Consider the following 18,370-nt stretch of genomic DNA (forward strand, 5'->3'; position numbering starts at 1 on the left):
CTTCTCAAAATGAGAGGGAAGCAGAGGCCACTGCCCACCACTGTCCCCCAGCGGGTGGAAGGGGCACGCAGTTCTGAATGGCTTTGGCCCACTCACAAAGACGGGGCCTGCACACGGGACCCCCTCTGGCCTTCCGTTAAGCTGCACCAAGTTCTGACTATATGCGGAGCTGCTGCGCCCACCCTGGTGGCTGCTACGTTACACCACAGGCTCCACCGTCCGTCCCTGCCTACTGCCCGCTCAGGCAGTGGTCACCACGGAAACGGCACTCAGGCCTGCCCACCCCCACCACCACGCCACCGTCATTGTTTCTTCCCTGAGTACGGCCTGGCAAAAGCACAGGCTCAGGTGGGAGGGCCGCCATGTCAGCCCAGTCCTTCCCGAGGGATTGCCCTGCGTGCTTACTTCCTGTCACCGACTCGGGTGGAGGCGAAGCATGCCTGATCATAGATCACCGCTGCATCTTCCCAAGAGCCGCGTGGTCTGTCGGCAGTGTGGGTGCTCGGTGCCTTCGCCCTGCTTAGCAGAGGCTGCCGTTTCTGTGTATTTCATGCAGAGCAGTTAAATAGTGCACTGCATTTTTTGAAGTTGATTTTTATCCATCAAAGTGAAACATAGTGCATGTTAGAAGCCAGACAGTCTTGCAGGCTTATCGTGTTGTCCAGTGGCATCCCCCCCGCCCAGCCCTCTCTCTGTAGAAGCAGCGCTGGGAGCTGCCTCTCTCCGCTGACCTCCGTATCTTCATGTTTCACCTTAACATCATCAGCTGTGCTCCTCTTAAGGCAGAGGGGACCTGGCTCCCTTCCGCCCCCACACTGCCCACCCTCCTCCTCCTCAGTCCCATTGGCCACGCTCCTGCCCTTCACTTTCCAGCCACGAAAGACACTGTAATTATGCACCTTCGATAGATATATTCTTTTTTTTCCCGGGTAAGTAAACCTCCCATCTTTTTCCTTCTGTACATTTCCTTCCCCTCCACCGTGGTCGCCATCCCAGCCCGCTCCACCCCCTTCACGCCATCAGCCTCACTCCGCCCGCTGCACAGCTTTGTCCCAGAGCACCTGTCACCACTATGTTGGGGGTCCCGTCCTCCCTTGCCTGCATCGCAGCCCTCGCAGCCGAGACCCCTGTTTACCACTCCTGTGGGGAACCACCTCCTGGTAGCTCCCTGAGTTAGGGGAGGTGGCCTCTGTGAGCTTGCACGTGCCTGGTGTGTGGATTCTGCTCTCGCCTGAGGCAAACACCTGCTCTGCAGAACCCGCATCTCCCAGCCACCATTGCTGTCGCTGACACCGTCACAGACACTCTGACCACAGCCTCTGCCTTCTTTTTCCTCTTAGAAATCCCCAGGTTCCCTTCTTACCCCTGGAGCCTTTCTTCATTCCGCGTCCCCTGGGCGCCCGGTAGCCCCCTCATTCTGGAAACACATGCTCCTCACTTTAGGGGAATTGGGCCCCTGTTAGTTCTTCGATAAGTTTTCCTACCATTTTTGCATTTGTTTCTTCTTTCTGGAAAACATGTTAGTCAGATGGAGGCTTTTCTGGATTAACCCTTCAGCTTTCCTGTCCTTCCCTTCTGCACGTCTCCCTGTTCTTACACTTTCTCAGGGAATTCGGGACTGTTTTCCACCTTTGTACTGCCCATGTTACTTTTCCTGCCGTACTTTCAATGTTCACTGATGTTTCTCTGCCCTTTTAGTGACTCCTGTTTTATTTCATGTTAGATTGAATCATGTGAAATTGATAACAGGTTTTCAGCTACAGAAATGGGGGTGTCCTGAGGTTCCACTTAACTTTCTGTGGCTGTCTCGGGCTGCTGCGCCCTCTGAGACTGTCCCTCTCCCTGATGCCTTTTCCTCCTCCAGGGTTCCTCCTGGGACTGTCCCTCTCCCTGATGCCTTCTTCTCCTCCAGGGTCCCTCCTGGGACTGTCCCTCTCCCTGACGCCTTCTTCTCCTCCAGGGTTCCTCCTGCCAGTGTGCTTGCTTTCGCGTTGAGGGTTCCCCAGACATAGGGCAGACCTTGGCTGCCCCTTCCTCACTTCACATTGAAGAACGGGCCCTGCCTAGTGGCTTGGAGCCTTTCTGTAGGAGGCAGTGTGCCAGCTGCTGGTCGCCAAGCAGTGTGACCCAACAGGACCTGGAGGAGACTCCCTCAGTGCCCAGGGGAGCGTGGCCCAGCTGCCAGCACCCTTGACGTCGTGTGGGACCACAGGTGGCTGCTTGGTGGATGCTGCCATCTTTCCCAGATCCCCTGTTGCTTGCTGGGTGTGCATGCCTGCCCCGTGCTGGGCCTGGTGTCCCCACAGGTTAAGCTGTGCTCTTGCACGGGGGTCAGGAGGAGTCTCTGGATCAGTGAGGACGAGAAAAGAGACCTGGGATCTGAGGTGTGGCAGAGGGAATGCAGCTAGCAGTTTGTGATAAGAGACCCAACCCGTGTGCCCTTTTTCTCTTGCTGCCTCCCTTCCCTTCCCCCTGCCCTCCTCCTCTCTTGCCATCCCCTCCTCTGTCTCGTGTGCTCAGCTGAGCCTGGCTCTGCTCCAGGTGTCCCTGTGCCGTCTCCTGACGCTCAGTGGAGCAGGGAACACTGGAGGCCGTGTTAGCTGTAAGCCCTTCTACGTCCGTCTTCCAACACCCCGTGCCCTTCGGTTGGAGGATTTATCATTTTTAAAATTCAGTGATGGTACAGTTCATGCTTCTTGGGAGGCGTGGAGATAACACATGAGTAGCTGAGCATGTTTACCTGGAAGTTCCGAGAATTTTAAAAACATTCTATGCAATTGCTCCTGGGATAATGAAATAGTGAGAGCACTTCGTGAGCACTTGGAAACATGAGTGTGTCTAGGGCATGAAAGATGCTGGTTTTCTTCCTGCTCAGAGATTAAAGATCAGTTCATAGCTTGGTGGAAATTCTTCATGCTTTTTACCAAGACCAGCCATCCTACATGTGCATCGGAATTCATTTCAGCCCCTCTTAGTAAAACACACCAGCTGCTGCAAAACACATTCTTCAAACAGCAGTCCTTGGGCATTTAGCGGGATACTTTATTTTGTTTTCGTCATTTAAAATTTCAACATAAATTCAGACGTCGAGAGAGTTGCAGAAATCGTACAAAGAGTTGAGACATTTTAGTACACGTGGTTCATCGTGCACCCCTCATGTATTTTTACACACACATACGTGTACACACACACGTGTAATTTTTCTGAGCCACTAAGAGTAAAATGTACACATGCAGCCCTTTTACTCATAACTATTCACCAAGTACTTCCTAAAAACAAGGAATTCCCTGACAGCCCACGGCGCAATGATCAGACTTGGAAAGTGTGCATGGGAAGAGTGTTAGTGTCTACAGATCTGACTCGAATTTTACCCAGTTACATTTTTTATAGTGTGAGAATATCTAAGATTGTGCATTGAATTCAGGTCTCTGTACAGTGTGTGTGAGAAGACAACGGGGGTGTTGGCTGCAGAGAACGAACATTGCAATGTCCACAAGCATGTTCAGGACGGTCTGGGAAGCGGCTGTGCAGCTTCACCCTCCCAGTACTGCGCAGTGCCGCTGGGCGTCTTGTCTGAAGTGCTGGGGGCCGGAGTGGTTTGGTGGTGTTTGTTTTTTCAGACTGTGGAGTATGTGCATTATACTGGGTGAGCATCTCAAATCCCAGTTCTGAACTGTCCCAGTGAGCATTTCCTTTGAATGTCAGCGCTCAGAAACTTAAGATTTCCAGAGCATTTTGGATGTCAGGTTTTCAGATTTGGAAGGCTCAGCCTATGCTAGGCCTTTTGCCTCCTCCCAGCCTGAATGGTCAGGTTGAGGTAGTGTCATTTCGTACGGTTTCCTCTCGTTGTGAGTGAGCTGTTGAGCCCATTCTGTGTGGCTGTTAGTCATGTGCTGGGACGTCTCTAACTAGTACCGTGTGTGCATTTGCCTGGTTCCAGGAGCAGCCCTGGGCCCCCTGCTGGCCGGGCTCATCTCCCCGTCCGGCTGGAGCAATGTGTTTTACATGCTGATGTTCGCCGACACCTGTGCCTTACTGGTAAGTCCTCGTCTTTTTCATCCAAGCCACCTTCAGTGCATCTCTGCGATGTGGCCAAACACTGGTGGAACTTTCTCCCGTGCATTGCTGAGTTAGCAGAGGTTTGGTTCTCCCCAACTTTCCTAAGTATCCGTGGTCTAAAGCCCCTTTTGTCTCTGGTTAAGAAAAGTCAGAACCAAAATCAGGACAGCCTCTTGCTCTGCAGCCTTGGGCAGAATGGCACAAAGGCCAGGAGCATGGAGTTCCGTGACTTTGGATCCTGTCTGTCACCTGTCATGTGTGTGACTCGGGCAGGTTACGTAACCTCTGCTCCACAGCTTCCATGGCTTCAAAATGGGCGTGATAATGGCACCCAGCGACAAGACTGTTGTCAGAATTAGAGCAGATGATACACAGGGCCCAGCTTCCCAATGGTCATCAGTGTCCTGGTGTCCCTCTTGCAGCCATGCTGTCACACGGGGGGAGCAGCCCCAGCTTCTTCCACCTGAAGGGATGGGAGAGAATAAAGGAGCACAGAGGCTGCCAGTGCAGACAACAAGCCACCGTCTGGCTTCCGCCACCTTTCCCCTGGGCTCCTGCTTCCTGTCCCCTCCTGTGTTGAGAAAGTTTGAGGTTTTCTTCTGGGTAGGGAAGACCAGTGATGATGTCACAGTCACGTAGATGTGCACCTGTGAGAGGCGCATATGCTTATCTTCACAAGTCATCTGGCACGCAGTCCTCAGACCCACAGCTGTGTCTCTCCTCTCGCTCCACCAGGCAAGACCTTAGGCTGATACCAATAAAAATGAGTTGAAAATTGTAGAAATATCAACTCACTCAATTAAATGGAAGTCTTATATTTTAATTCCAGGAAATTCTAAAACCCAATTTCCCTACCACATACAAAATCAAATACCAGCTCTCAACCTATGAACTTATTAGGTTTAAATGGCTGTTCTTTGGATTATTTGTGGGGGTTTAATGCCAGAGGTTTCTACTGGAGCCTCCAAATGTAGTTCCACTAGTTAGCAGTAAAATTCCCGTCATGACAACTGTTCAGAGAATCTGAAACACCTTCTTCAGAAATACCCAGTAATATATATTGAAAATTGTTTTGAGGCACAGCCAAACTCATAAGAAAGTAAAGGAATTCCCCAAGAGCCCAAATTGTAAAGGCAACATAAATATACAAGCTCATGACAGAGCTGTCCAGGAGTGATGCCAGTCTCAGGAATCAAGGGGTTGGGGTGGCTGTGCCCACACAGGGTAAGAGACAAGGTGTTAGGCTGGCACAAGATGAGGAGTTGGAACTGGAGACTTCCTCATGGAGCCAGGACCTGGAAGGGCCATGCTTGCAGCGAAAGAGTGTACTAGATGACATCCGCACACTGGCACAGGAAGACAATGGGAATCGACCCATCTTAGCCAGATCCGGGGGAAAAAATCTCCCCTGAGAATTTTTAACCATAGACCTGCCCACAGTCAGCCTTGATCTTTGAGCTTATATAAATATATTTAAAATGAACAAAGTTGGTCTGTAGGCAGTGATATACATGGTTCTTATGCAGAAGCAAACAGGGACAAGTCTCAACCCTGCCACACAGGAATTCTGTAGCTACCACCCTACTAAAGATGAGCTTACAATCCAAAGTTATGAAACATAAGGAAGCAATCCACTTTGAATGACAGTAACAGACATAAAAATGGTGGAATTGGACTCCCCAAAACTGCAGATAAAAGATTTATATAAACTGAAAATAAATATATACAATGTGACCGATGACATAAGAAAAGGAACTGACCTCATGAAAAGAAGAATAGGACACTCAAAAAGACAGAACAGGCTTGAAAAACCAAACAGAAGTTATAGAAATGAAAACTGTGATCTGTAGCCTGGAAAAAACTCAATGGATGGGTTAGAAAACCACATTAGATACAGCCGAAGAGAAGATTACTGAAGTGAAATATAGATATGAAGAAATTATGCAGAATTCAGCACAAAAAGAGAGATGGAAAATATTAAAGAGAAATTAAATATCAAATGGAAGACCAAATGAGATGGCCTAATATCTGAAAGGAATTTCAAGAGAAAGATAATCCACTAGAGTCGAAGCAATCTTTTAAGAGAAAATAGCTGAGAATTTTCCATATACATGAAAGACAAACATTCTTAGATTCAGGAATCAAACTGCTTAGGATTGTGTAGCTGGATAAATTTATCTGTACCTAGACAAAGAATAAGGGTGAAGTGAAAATGTTTTTAACCAAAGGTGCTCCCAGCAAAAATTGCTAAACAATGTATTTAAACATGGAAGGGACCAGGCCCGGTGGCTCTTGCCTGTAATCCTAGCACTTTGGAAGGCCAAAGCGGGTGGATCACCTGAGGTCAGGCGTTCAAGAGCAGCCTGGCCAACATGGTGAAAACTCATCTCTACTAAAAATACAAACAATTGGCCGGGCATGGTGGCAAGTGCCTGTAATCCCAGCTACTTGGGAGGCTGAGGCAGGAGAACAGCTTGAACCCGGGAGGCGGAGGAAGTTGCAGTGAGCCGAGATAGTGCCATAGCACTCCAGTCTGGGCAACAAGAGCAACAAAAAAACAAAAAAGGAAGATAGATCCAGGAGGAGAGTCTGAGATGCAAGGAGAGAGGCAAACAGAAAAAGTGCTCTTCCTAAGGGTGAATCTAAATGAGTACTGCCCATGTAAACTAGGGGCCAGCCAGCTGTGGCCTATTTTCGTATGATTCTCCAACTGGGAATGGTTCATATTTTTAAAGATTTCTTTAAAAAATCAACAAAAGAATGTGCAACAGAGACCATATGGCTGCAAAGCCTGAAATATTTACTGTCTAGACCTTTACAGAAAAAGCTTTCTGACTCTTAAAACAACAGCAATAATGACTAATTTGGGCGATATAAAAAAGAACTGGCATACTGGGTAACTAAAATGTAAGGTACAAGTGGGACAGAGTCCAGCACATTGCAGTTCTTACATCAGCAAGTCAATAGCAGTAGAGTGTGTGACCTTCAAGGCAAGAGAGGGGAATGAAGACTTCATCCAAGAGAACTAGGGTCAGGCGAAGCCTAGAAAAACAGGGTAAATATAGATATACACAGCGACATGGATGAACGTTATTCCAGCATACCAGCAACACGGTAACTGGAAGTGGACTAAGCTCATCAGGAGCAGACATTGTCAGGTTGCTTTTAAAAATACAGGCACTGGTTATTTACAAGAAACACACCTGATACAATGGAAGAATTCTGAAAAGACGAAAGCAAAGGACGGGAAACTACACGACAGGTGAATAATAACCAGAGGAAGCTGGATTCGCTGCACTGGAAGAGAGAGACCTAACAGCACTGGGGTGAAGCACTGGGGCGACGGGGCTTGTCTCAGGGGAGAAGGAACAGCACCGGATGTGCAGCCGGCCCACGAGCTCGCACTGGGCTTTTCAAACCTAGGAACTAGATATACCTTTTTCTCTTCCCTGATCAACATGATTTTTGGTATCGTTTCTCCAAAATAGACAAGTGCCTCCTCCCAAGTCTGGGGCTGAGAACCTCTGTGATCTGAGCAGGTGTCCTGGGGGCTGGAGGGCACCATGCTTCCTGCCTCGTCACGCACACTGATGGCCGGCTGTGGGCCTGCAGGACCGCCTCGGCACACGGTGGAAGGCCTCAGGTCTGCAGTGCGTGTCGCCTGGGCTCCTGGAGTTGGCAGGGCCCCTCCTTGTTGGTCATCCTTGCACGCGTGAGCCAAGCACTTGGGCATGTTTTGAAATCGGATCTCTGTTCTTCAGAACTGTTACGCTGACAGTTCACCCCACACCACAGTAACACTTGCCACTGAATTCTTCACCTTTTTCTCTTAGTCATAGGCCTCTTCAGGCTGGCGCTGTTCACACATCGCACTTGGTAGCATGTAGATGTGGGTAAGGTCCCGGCTGAAACACAGCAATCCTGTGCCAGGAGCTGGAGCTAGAGGTTCAGATTCACGCAGATGGATTTATTTAACAAGAATCTTACTGTTGTTGTTAGCACCTGGCTGTGTTTCCACAACCTTTACCACCTAATTGTCGCAAACACCATTCACGCTACAAGCGACTGGGTCCATCTTACCTGTAGGAGGGGGCCCTGCTCTCTCCAGCTGGAACTCACCTCATACAAGGGACTGCTAAGTTCCTACTTGAACCAGAAGCACCTAAGAAAATACAAGAGTTTCTGCCTTCTAGCGCTCTGGCCTGAGGCTTGTGGGTGGAGCTGTGTGTGTGGTTTTAAGGAGCCCCTGGAGACCCTCCTCCAGTACCCCCTCCCCGCCTCCCCTGGCCCAGTGATCCACCCTGGGTCTGAGGGCATCTGCTGCTCTCTGAGAGCCCTCCTGTGGGCTGATGCCACACTTGGGGAAGATTGGAACCACACTGGAAAATGCAAATGCACTAGTGAAATCAGGGGTAGCGCAATCATTTGTCTGGATATGCAAGCTGGCGTTGAGCCCTCTAACATGTGAAGGGCGATGAGCTAAAGCTCTGGGTCAGGGGAATGCCGAGGCTGAGGTGTGATGGTGGTGGAAAGCCCTGGGCCCCACCGGGCCTGGCCTCCGAGGGGCTGCCAGTGGCATGCAGCTGTCCTGTGGCAGCCTCTGCAGACCCCAGGGCTGGTGTCGGAGGAGATGTGCGCCTGACTTTAGAGTCACCCGAGAGGCTCGCAGGCCACCAGCATGGTGGGCCTCTTGTGTTTATTTTCTTTTTCCCACTGTGGTCATTTTGTGATTGGACTCATTTTATTCTAAACATGCCTTGAACCCAGAAATAGTTCAGGCTGCGTCTTTCCCGAAAGCCTTGTTTTCAGGGCGCGTCCTGGCTCTTCGTGGGTCCTCATCAGACAGCCCTGCCCACAGGCGCCAAGACCTGGGGCTGGGCATGCTCACTCCCTGCTCTTGCAGGGAGGCATCCCCAGGGAAGGTGCTGCAGGGAGAGAGCCACCCGCCCAGGCCTCGCAGCTGGGCCCTCACGGTGACCACAGGCAGGTCCTCACGGTGACCACCGGTGCTGCTTCAGCGCCAGTGACAGGTGGTCTCGCCTTTGTTTCGGTGCAGTTCCTGATCCGCCTAATTCACAAGGAACTGAGCTGCCCGGGGTCAGCGACAGGGGACCAAGTTCCGTAAGTCCCACTTGGGCCCTGTCCCCGGCTCCAGGGTGCCTTCTGTCCTATCTCCCTTCCACACCTGGCTTTTCCCAAAAGAAGGAAAAGGAAACTCACTCACGGCTTACCTTTTCATGGCTCGCCGCCTTCACCCTCGCTTGTCCCTCTCTAATAAATACCTCTGGTGTGGGTTGGCGGTAATCTCTCAAAACCCGAGCAGAAATGTGAGGGACCTGCGTCTTTGGCATTCTGTGTGAGCGGCAGCCCCTGAGCTTTCCTTGCCTTCCTGCTCGCCCCCTCCTCCCTCCCTCCCTCCCTCCCTCCTCGCTCCTTCCTGGCCCTGGGAGGCTGTGGGAGTGGTACAAGGGTTTATCCAGCGTCCATAACCCTGTAGGAGGGGAGTCCCCACTGGACCGGAGGGCAACTGGCTCCCCATGGGGTTTGCATGTGGTGTGTGAAGTTTAGCATCTCTTGCTGAGCCACTGCCGGCTATTAGAGCAGCTGTTCTTTCATCCTTTCTTTCAGATTTAAGGAACAGTGACCCCCTAGTCCTAGGGAGGGGTCTGGGCCTACCCTTCACAACTGCCTTTCAAGGACAGTTCAGATAAAGGGCCCCGCACAGAAACAGTGACTTCCCCTTGCCTTTTGCACACGCACCTGGAAAAGACACAGAAGCCAACCTGAGAACTCCTGGTGCTATTTTCAACGAGACGTAGAGCTGAACAGCAGTGAGAACAGTCTGCGGGAGCTGCCGCCTGAGCCAAGCCAGAGAACCGAAGACCCGGCCGGCCCTGGCCTCGAAGGCGCGTGCCCATGCAGCCACCCAAATGCGCACGTGACAGCAAGGCCAGACGGGTGTGGGGTACACAGGTAGCCACGACCCTCTCAGGCACTGCAGCCACGGAACATCAGAGCGAGTGAGGGCCATGCGGGCCGTGGCTTCAGAGAACCTGAATGTGCTGGGTGGAAAAACAGGACCCCGGAGCCCACCAGACAGCGCCGACGAGCAGAGGAGCTCAGAGAGCCAGTGCCACACGACGGCAGGAAGGGTGACAGCCTTGGTCGGAAACCAAGACAGAGCTCAGGCCTGCCACGTCACCCCAGAGGCTTTTCCAGCAGTCCCGATATTCCGTACTGGCCTCAAAACTAACTTTGGAGAAGCCAAGGGCGAGGAGGCAGGAAACCCCTCCGGCTGGAGGCACCCAGGCACGCCAGCCACAGAGCACCCCGAAGTCACCGTCCTCCCAGTCCCTGGCATTCCCACTGCCCTCCAGGGCCACCACACTGCTTCAGCTGGGGGCACGGGGGCTCGGCAGAGGCGTGGGAAGCGGCCTCCCCGCCGGCACTGGGATTGGCTGGTCCAAGCCCAGAATATTCACTCACACGCACCTGGGGCTGCTTTGAATACAGAGCAGCCGGGGGGTTATTTATTTAAAATGTGGATTGTGCTATATGACGTTTAAGAAACATAAATGGCGTTTTGTTATTTATTAAGACAACCTCCGATTGTTCTCTGGCTGTTTTTTTTCAGTTGTGTTTAGCAAAATACTATCTGCCCTTTGAAATAAAAAGTTTAAAAAAAAAACTCAGAACACTCAGAGCATGTTGGTTATTCCTGCTCACATTTCCATTACACTAAAAAAGGAAACTTCCCAATAGCGTCGTGTGTTCTGGGTTTTCTCGGGTTTGGACACATTCAGAATCTTGCAGCTGAGAACAGACCATTTCCAGCAGAAAAGGGGCCTCCCTCTCAGGCCCTTGTTTGCATAGAAGGCCAAGCCGAGGCCCTGGTAAACAGCCATCTGGATACTTTATAAATCACGCCGTTTAAAGACTATCCCGAGATTTGTCGTTGACTAGGAGATGTGACACACGGTGGCGGTGGTAACTGCACGGTGGGGTCCAGGCTTTCACGCTTCCTTCTCGGGAACACTTACCATCCCGATGTGCGTGGTGCGCGTTTTCTCCACAATGGCGTGCTGCCGAAGTTCACGTGGGGACCCCTCCCAGCAGCAGTGCCAAGGTCAGACACAGCACCCGGGCATCCCACGGTTCTGAGGCGCCTCCTGCTGAGCTCTGCAGAGAAGCCCACAGGAGCAATAGGTCTGGCTGTGGGGACATCTGCATGCCAGCCGCCCCACCAGATTGCAGATTGGCTCGCTCTCTTTTTAATGGGAAGTTATTTATACATGTAAAAATTTTCTGCTTAAAAAGAAATTTCCCAAAACACCAAGTGGATGGAGTGTGTTTCTCACACACAGGCACACTCAGCTTGCGCTGGTCCGTCCCGCCCCTCCACCGAGTGCTTCTCCCGCCCGGGCCCATGCTCCTGGGAGCCTCCCCCTTCCCCTCTCTCCTTGACCTGGCTCCAAGCACCAGGCCAGCCCTCTCCCGCTGGTGGCCCCAGCTGCCTCGAGCTCCTGCCGGCTACCATCCCTAAAGACTGGCACCAAGCGTGCAGCGCTGGCATCCGTGGGCTGAACAAGGGAGGGCCGACGCAGATGGCACAGTGTCATTGCAGAATGCACAGAGGGCTTTCTCCATAAACAAAATTCTTTTCCTTCACTGGCCCTGCCTCTCCAGAGCTGTCCCCTCTGAGGTGTCATCTAGTCAGAGGCCCAGGGCTGGTGGGCCAGAGTGGACCCTCCTCACCCCATAGCCACCAGCCAGCGTTGAGCACAGCAGCCTGGAGGTGGCAATAGCTGTTTTCCCCTAACTCAGTGAACTAAGGACTACATCTCCCACAGCTCACAAAGGAAGAGCAGTTTCTCATTTCTGAACCCTCTAAGCTAAACCCTGAGAATGCCTTTTGAAATGGAGAGTCGATCCTTTTTGAAAATGAAGAGTATACACACAGCTATTTTTTAAAGCAACTGAGTGGAAATTTACCTTGATTCAGGAATGGAAGATTTCCTCATGACTTTTAAGGAAAAAGGTGTATGATTTCAGTATGGAAATACCCCCTCATGTGAGCATAGCTGAGATTTCCATCTGCAAACAGCCAGCTCTGAGACACACACACTTGCCGTCATGGAAACGCGGCTCTGCCTGTCACTCACGTGTGCACCTAGTGTATGTCACTAGACCCTCCATTCATGTTGACAAAAAAATGTAAAATGACGGAAACACAAGCTGTGACAGGGCCAGCGAGAGAGCTCAAGGTGGGACTCCAGCTTTCCAGCCTGTCTGTGTGTAGGAAGAACTACTCTTGGAAGCTCGCCTCAGTGAATGCACCTCAGGGTCCCAGAGCTGCCGGGAGCACAGGTGTCTGGTGGCTCCTGTACTGTGTGTCTCAGTCAGACCAGGAGGGACCAAAGCCAGCCTTCCCATCACCAGCTTGTAAAACCCAAGAAATCTAAATTGCTTGATAAACTATGAACTGAAAAAATATGAGCCCTGATTTTTAAATTATTTCATTCAACAGCCATAAAACCACTAAATGGCCCTGGGACTTTGCAAATGCTCGCTCCCATCTCCACTCAGCAGAGCACCGTGGGGCCGGGTAAGAAGCAGGCTTGAGGGCACTGCATTCTTTGCAGGCTGTGCCCACAAGGCAGCTGGGCTGTCCCCCACGGAACTCTGACACGCCAGGCCACCTCCCTTCCCACAGCCTCGTACTGACCCACAGCCTCTGCACAGGACACCTCAGGTCCCTGGGGGGCAGTGGAAGGGCTGTAGCACCATCTGTCGAGGCAGGGGCCTGTGCCAGCCCCACCAGAGACACCATGGGCAGTAGGCAGGTCACTTCCCAGGGTGGGGAGGGAAGCACAACCTAGGCCGGTCCCGGGGAGGTGGTGGAGTCAGAATGACATAAAAGCTGAGGTTCCAGTACTCCAGTGCTGGTTCCATCGTCCCCTGGACTTTCCTTGCAAACCACAGATGCAGAGAGCACTTCTCAGAATCTCCACACAGTGACGATGGAGCACTCAACCCACATGACCCTTTGGGGCATAGGCACTGTGTGACTGCACTGGCCATGTGCCCATGAGGCCTGCCCTGTGGCCCTGCAGAATGACAACTCATTGGGATGGAAGCAGGAACCGAAGGAGTCCTGGCTGAGAGAGCCCAGGGCCTGAGTCGGGAGGAGCAACGGTCCATCTGGGACCCGGTGGTGCCCTCACTGAGTTTGGGGTGACTGCCACCACCTGGGCTTCCCTGTCCCATGTGTTCCAACAGGCCCTGCCCCTGAGAACAGATCCAAAGGCCCCTGAAGGACAAAGCCCTGAGCCAGTTGCTCATTCTGAAGCCAGCTCTTGTTGCTGGCCCCTTCCCAAGAGGGCCTGTGAGCTCCAGACGTGGGGACGGTGTGGGGCGTGGGCCACCCATAGTGGTGGCCAAGGGCAGCCTGTTCCCCACCACACCCCGGGGAGCTGGAATTTAACACCAGCTGCTGAACACAGGCAGTGTATTTCTGGCACCTCGGGCAGGACGCCAGGGCCTGACCCTCCTAGGAGAGTCCATCACTGCTGAGCCAGTCACAGGCCGCCCTGAAGCATTGTCCCTGGGCAGCAAGTGGGACACAGGGGCACAGCAGGCCACATCCCAGGCGGCTGAGAAAGTCCACGGAGGCTCAGGAGGCCGAGGCGGAAGAATCGCTTGAACCTGGGAGGTGGAGGTTGCAGTGAGCCGAGATTGCGCCACTGCACTCCAGCCTGGGCAACAGAGTGCAACTCTGTCTCAAAAAGAAAAAAAAAGGCCACGGAGGGTAAGGGCACCGCACACACCATTGCCAGAGACAGTCGGGGGCGGCGCCCTGGACTGCTGGGACTGACAGTGGGGGAAGGGTGGAAGGCAGTGGAGCCCCCTTTGCCAGCTGAGAATTTCTTGATTTTTGAAATTGGTCCCCAACATCCTCCCGGACACACTTAACAACTGTCAGGCCTCGTAACTGAAAGAAGCAATTGAGGCAAAAATCTCAGTCAACTGAGGTTTACTCTGCCAGCTTCCGGGCATGTCCAGGAAAATCTGGAGCCACAGACACAGGTGTGGCCGTTTTTCCAAAGACGCTTACAAGAGGTCTGGTATTTATACACTGAGGTACGGTGAATGGTGACATTCTTGTGAGACTTCAGTTAGCACCCCGTAAATCTGCACTTTGCATAAGGTAAATGTTAGAAGAGAACAAGGGAATGAAGAAGAATCCGTTTTGCAGACTTCTCCGGGTAGGCGGAGGAACACCTGATCTCATGTTGTCTTTGGCCTGCCCGGGAAGACAGGCTTGTAGAGGGCGTGATCAGCATGGAATGGAACAGACTCGAGCTTTAGGAGCTGGCTGCACACCTGAAGTTACGATCGGCATGTCCTTGATTATGGGAGGCCAGCAGAGAGTGTACTCATGAAAGATCCGTGGGGCACTTGGACCGACGGCTGTGGCCTCCACCTCCCTTCGGGGACCTGGCCTGAGGCATCCCGCCAGTGGCAGCCATCCACATGGACCTGGCATTGCATGACTCAGGCTCCAGGCTTCCCCTTTCCTTTGGAGTAAGAAGTTTGGGCGTCCTGAGATTTTTGTTTCTTTCCACGCCCACAGCCAGGCCAATTTTTGACCAAAACAGGATCGGTGAACGGATGTGACACTTTATTTGGGCAAACAGTGAACAAGGACTTTGAAGGTGTCTTGATCCTGAATAATCCATTCACGTCTTCCTTGACTTGGTAATAACCAAGACAGTTCTGTCTCTCTTTGAAATTCTAAAATGAGGCATGAATTGGACATTCTGATACTGTTAAAATCCACACCCTACCTGCCTCTAAAAGGAACTTGGAGTGGAGGTGCTGAGAAATGGCACATGCACTTAAGGAGTCCCTGCACCCTGCGGCTCAAAGAGGTCCAGGGCCCTGGGATGCCGCAGGCACACCCAGACATCTGGGAGCCCAGCAGGAGGAGCTGAGGGCTCTGCAGGAGCAGCCTCTTCCACTCTCAAGGAGTTCATTATTATTATTATTATTACTATTATTATTGTAACTGAGGGGAAATGTACATAACATACAAATAATCATTTCAAAGCATGGGGATCAGTGGTGATGGCACATTCACAATGTTGTGCAGCCACCAGCTCTCTAGGTCAACACGTGTCATCACCCCAGAAGAACACTCCAACCCGGTAACTGATCACTCCCCTTCCCCTCCATTGAAATGAGAGTTTTCAAGGAGACTGGCTCCAGTGTGCCTTTGAGCACTAAAATTCTAGAGCTATGTGAAAAATAGACCGACTTCTCCTTCCACGCTAATCCATTCCCTCATTACAGAAATGCAGGGAAGGAGCCCACGCACAATTAGCATGTCTCATATGAAAACATGGCTTGAGAATTATGCGTCCTTCGGACCAGGGACCAGGCCTCCCATGCCTCCGAGAAGTCTCCCAGGAAACAGATGTCCAGCAGGACCATGGCTGGGCTGTCACGTCCAGAAGCCACCAGGCCACAGCAGCGGCCCTGGCAGGCCACAGTCGGGTCTGCTTTGGCCTCTCTTTCCCTTCCGCACCAGCTTTCAATAAGGCTTTCTTCCACATCCCCACCACCTCTCGCTCGTCCATCCGCTACTGGCAGCAAAGCCTCGGGGCCCTCACGGAGTGTCCCCCACATCTGCAGACGGGACGGGGTTACCCCAGCCTCCTGCGGCAGGAGGGTGCAGCATACCCGATTCTCATCACACCTTTGGTGACTCAGCAAGTTACTAACATTTCTTTGTATTTACTTCTGGTAAAAACAAAACCCTTAGCTGGGCCTTAGCTGCTCTTGGAGCTGCTGGGAAGATGACATGAGTAGAAGGGCTGGGTAAAGGGTGGAAACACCTCTGTCTACACCAGCTCGCCATCAGCCTGAGGGGGAGTTTGGAGTCCCTCAGACGCTTTTGGCACCACTTAGCAGGGAGAGTAACACCTTCCCGGGAAACAGGCCCAAGACACAGGAAGGGAAGGGGACCCCATAGGAAGGACCTTCCTCATTGTGCACCTTGCAGTCAGCAAGGGAAGAGAAGCAGAGGGAAAAGCAGCGCCGAGCTCAGAGTGGGGACTGCGCCAGGGCCCGGAAGCCACGGACAGAACTGAGAAGCGGGCACCTGCACAAACACAGGGAAAAGCAGCCACTCTGTGAGCCCCCAATCCTACCACAGCCTTAGGGACAGCAAGGTCACCAGCTCTAGAAGCTCTGCCTTCAGAACCGCCCACTCTGCAGCCACCCCAGGAAGACACCGCTCGGGTGCCTGGTGCTGTAAAATGTACCCAAATCCAGAGCTGTGCTTCCAAACCTGGCGGTAGAGGGGTGGCAGGCATTTTACTCAGCTCACAGCCCTGAAAGTGCGGGGCAACAGTGATAAACCAGAAAAGCCAGATCGGCCCTGGACTCGAGTCTGGGGGAGCAGTAGACGGCAGGGGAACAGTGAAGCAGTCGGGGGGCAGGAACAGGGGTGTGTGACTGTGTAAGACGGTCGTCCTGGAGGAAGGGATAAGGGCTTGATGGCGTGAACCCTGCAGATCTAAGGAAAGGCCGTTCTAGACCCTGGAGGAGGTCCAGGAAGGAAGTCCATGAGCACAGGCCACAGAGGGTCGCCCATTTCACTCATTTCACCAGGATCAGGGCTTCCCACACCACTAGGGCTGTAGGGACAAGGGACAGGAGCATGAAAGGAGAGGCGAGGCTGGTGGCCCAGGAAACCGAAGCCGGTCTCGGGCTGGTGAAGAGGTGGACGATGGAGTGAGCAGGGAGGGAGTGGGCCCAGTGGCTCGAAGGCTCTCTGGGGGCTGATCTGGACAGAGAGGGGTGGGTGAGGTCCTGGGAGCAGAGGTTCTGAGACCGGGGGGGGGCATGGCTGACAGTGAGCCCCAGGGGGTGACTCTGACAACGGGCACTAAGGGGTTGGGGGGAGGTGCCAATGGAAAATTGTAGAAAGTGAGTAGGAAATGGGAGGACCAGAAGGAAAGCCACTTCTCAGAGAAGAGTAACAGGTTCAACTTTGGTCCAATAATCACCACCGAGAGCTGGCAGCAGCTTGAGAGGACACATAACAGATAAGGAAACGAAGGCACCCAGGGCGGCCATGGAGACCAGACCCAGGGGTTCCGGCCCCGGGGCTCTGCCTTTCGTAAAGGCACCCTATGTCTGCGCTCACCTACGCTACAGCCCAAGCCGACCCTGTGCTTCAATCTGCAGGAGCCCTGGACGCCCAGCGCTGTGCCTGCAGAGGCTCCTTTGGCACCTACCTGGGAGGGCACCTCTCAGTGCTCCAGGACCGCGGCCATTGCCACGGACTGCAGGGTGGAAGCTGGGTGAGTGTGCCACGGCCTTGGCCACCACCTGCAGATCCAGGGCTCCCTGCAGCCTGCTGGGCTGGCGGCCTCAGGCCATCGGTGAGCTGCGCCTGCCTGGGCTCCTGAAAAGCCGCCTCCAGGTTTCGGTTTTGCTTGTCACATAGAACACAGGCTCTCCGTTGCCACAAGAGGGCGCCCCAGCCCCGGTCACCGAGGTCCACCCGGCGGAGGAGGGCATCCTGTCCCAGCCCGTCCGCACCTCGGCTTGAATATCCAGAGCTCGGGGAACCTGGCCCCTGCCCCACCCCTGCCCCCCGCTGGGCCGCGATGCCCCCCACACCACACCCCGGCAAACCCCTCCTGGTGCTGCACTCAGTCCAGGGGATCAGAGAGTCCTCTGGCTTCACCTGTCAACACTTCATGAGGAACAAGAAGTCAGATGTATCCAGAGCCAGCCTGGGCTTCAGGACAGAAAACAAGGAGGGCAGAAGCGGGGGCTCGGGGGACAGGGGCTGGCCAGGGACGGAGGGTGGGGGCAACACCCATCTACCACCCACTCTTCCTGGCACTCCCTGTGAGGCCTCCATGTCCCTGCCTTTTAGTAAGCAGTAGAGAAACAGAGGCTCACAGAGGCTGACCTGCTTCAGCTCCCAAAGCCATGCTGTGGTTGACACAGAGTCAGGACCCAGGTGCCACGTCCACGGCTCAGGGGTGGGAGCCAAGCCTCACTGAGTCCACGCTCAGGACCAGGACCCAGGCTACAAGTCTGATCTTGGTCCTTTTTTTGAGCTTGCTGAGAAGCCCAGACTCACCCAACTCCAACCCAAAAAAGGCTGCAACAAACCAGGCTTCCTTGTGATTTCGTTTTATAATTTTCTTTTCACATTTTCTTACTATGGGAATTCTCATGAGTACATAAAAATAGACAGCTTCATAAGCTCCACTTCCCATCCCCCAGC

General features: G+C 53.0%; 1 protein-coding gene and 1 long non-coding RNA gene across 21 annotated transcripts in view; one reads left to right on the forward strand and one right to left on the reverse strand.

The window, feature by feature from the left end:
- The window catches only part of SLC37A1 (solute carrier family 37 member 1), a 91,477-nt gene that overhangs the window by 67,676 nt on the left and 5,431 nt on the right, over positions 1 to 18,370 (forward strand). For 10 of the 20 annotated variants that reach the window (XM_054248918.2, XM_078358784.1, XM_054248909.2 and 7 more), the window contains one exon: positions 3,941 to 4,038. In XM_054248918.2, coding sequence (XP_054104893.2) covers positions 3,941 to 4,038 — 98 coding nt within the window. Of the gene's footprint in view, positions 1 to 3,940; positions 4,039 to 8,962; positions 9,181 to 9,687; positions 11,392 to 18,370 lie in introns of those variants that run through there. The other 10 variants (XM_078358788.1, XM_078358790.1, XM_078358786.1 and 7 more) reach the window with 2 other exon arrangements.
- LOC144580700 (uncharacterized) lies at positions 10,634 to 17,543 on the reverse strand. The gene is made up of 2 exons (XR_013530701.1): positions 17,364 to 17,543; positions 10,634 to 14,853 (listed from the first exon to the last, which is right to left on the reverse strand). It is a non-coding gene; the product is annotated as an uncharacterized LOC144580700 (long non-coding RNA).

This window comes from Callithrix jacchus, chromosome 21, assembly GCF_049354715.1.
Source record: "Callithrix jacchus isolate 240 chromosome 21, calJac240_pri, whole genome shotgun sequence".
Lineage (NCBI taxonomy): Eukaryota > Metazoa > Chordata > Mammalia > Primates > Cebidae > Callithrix > Callithrix jacchus.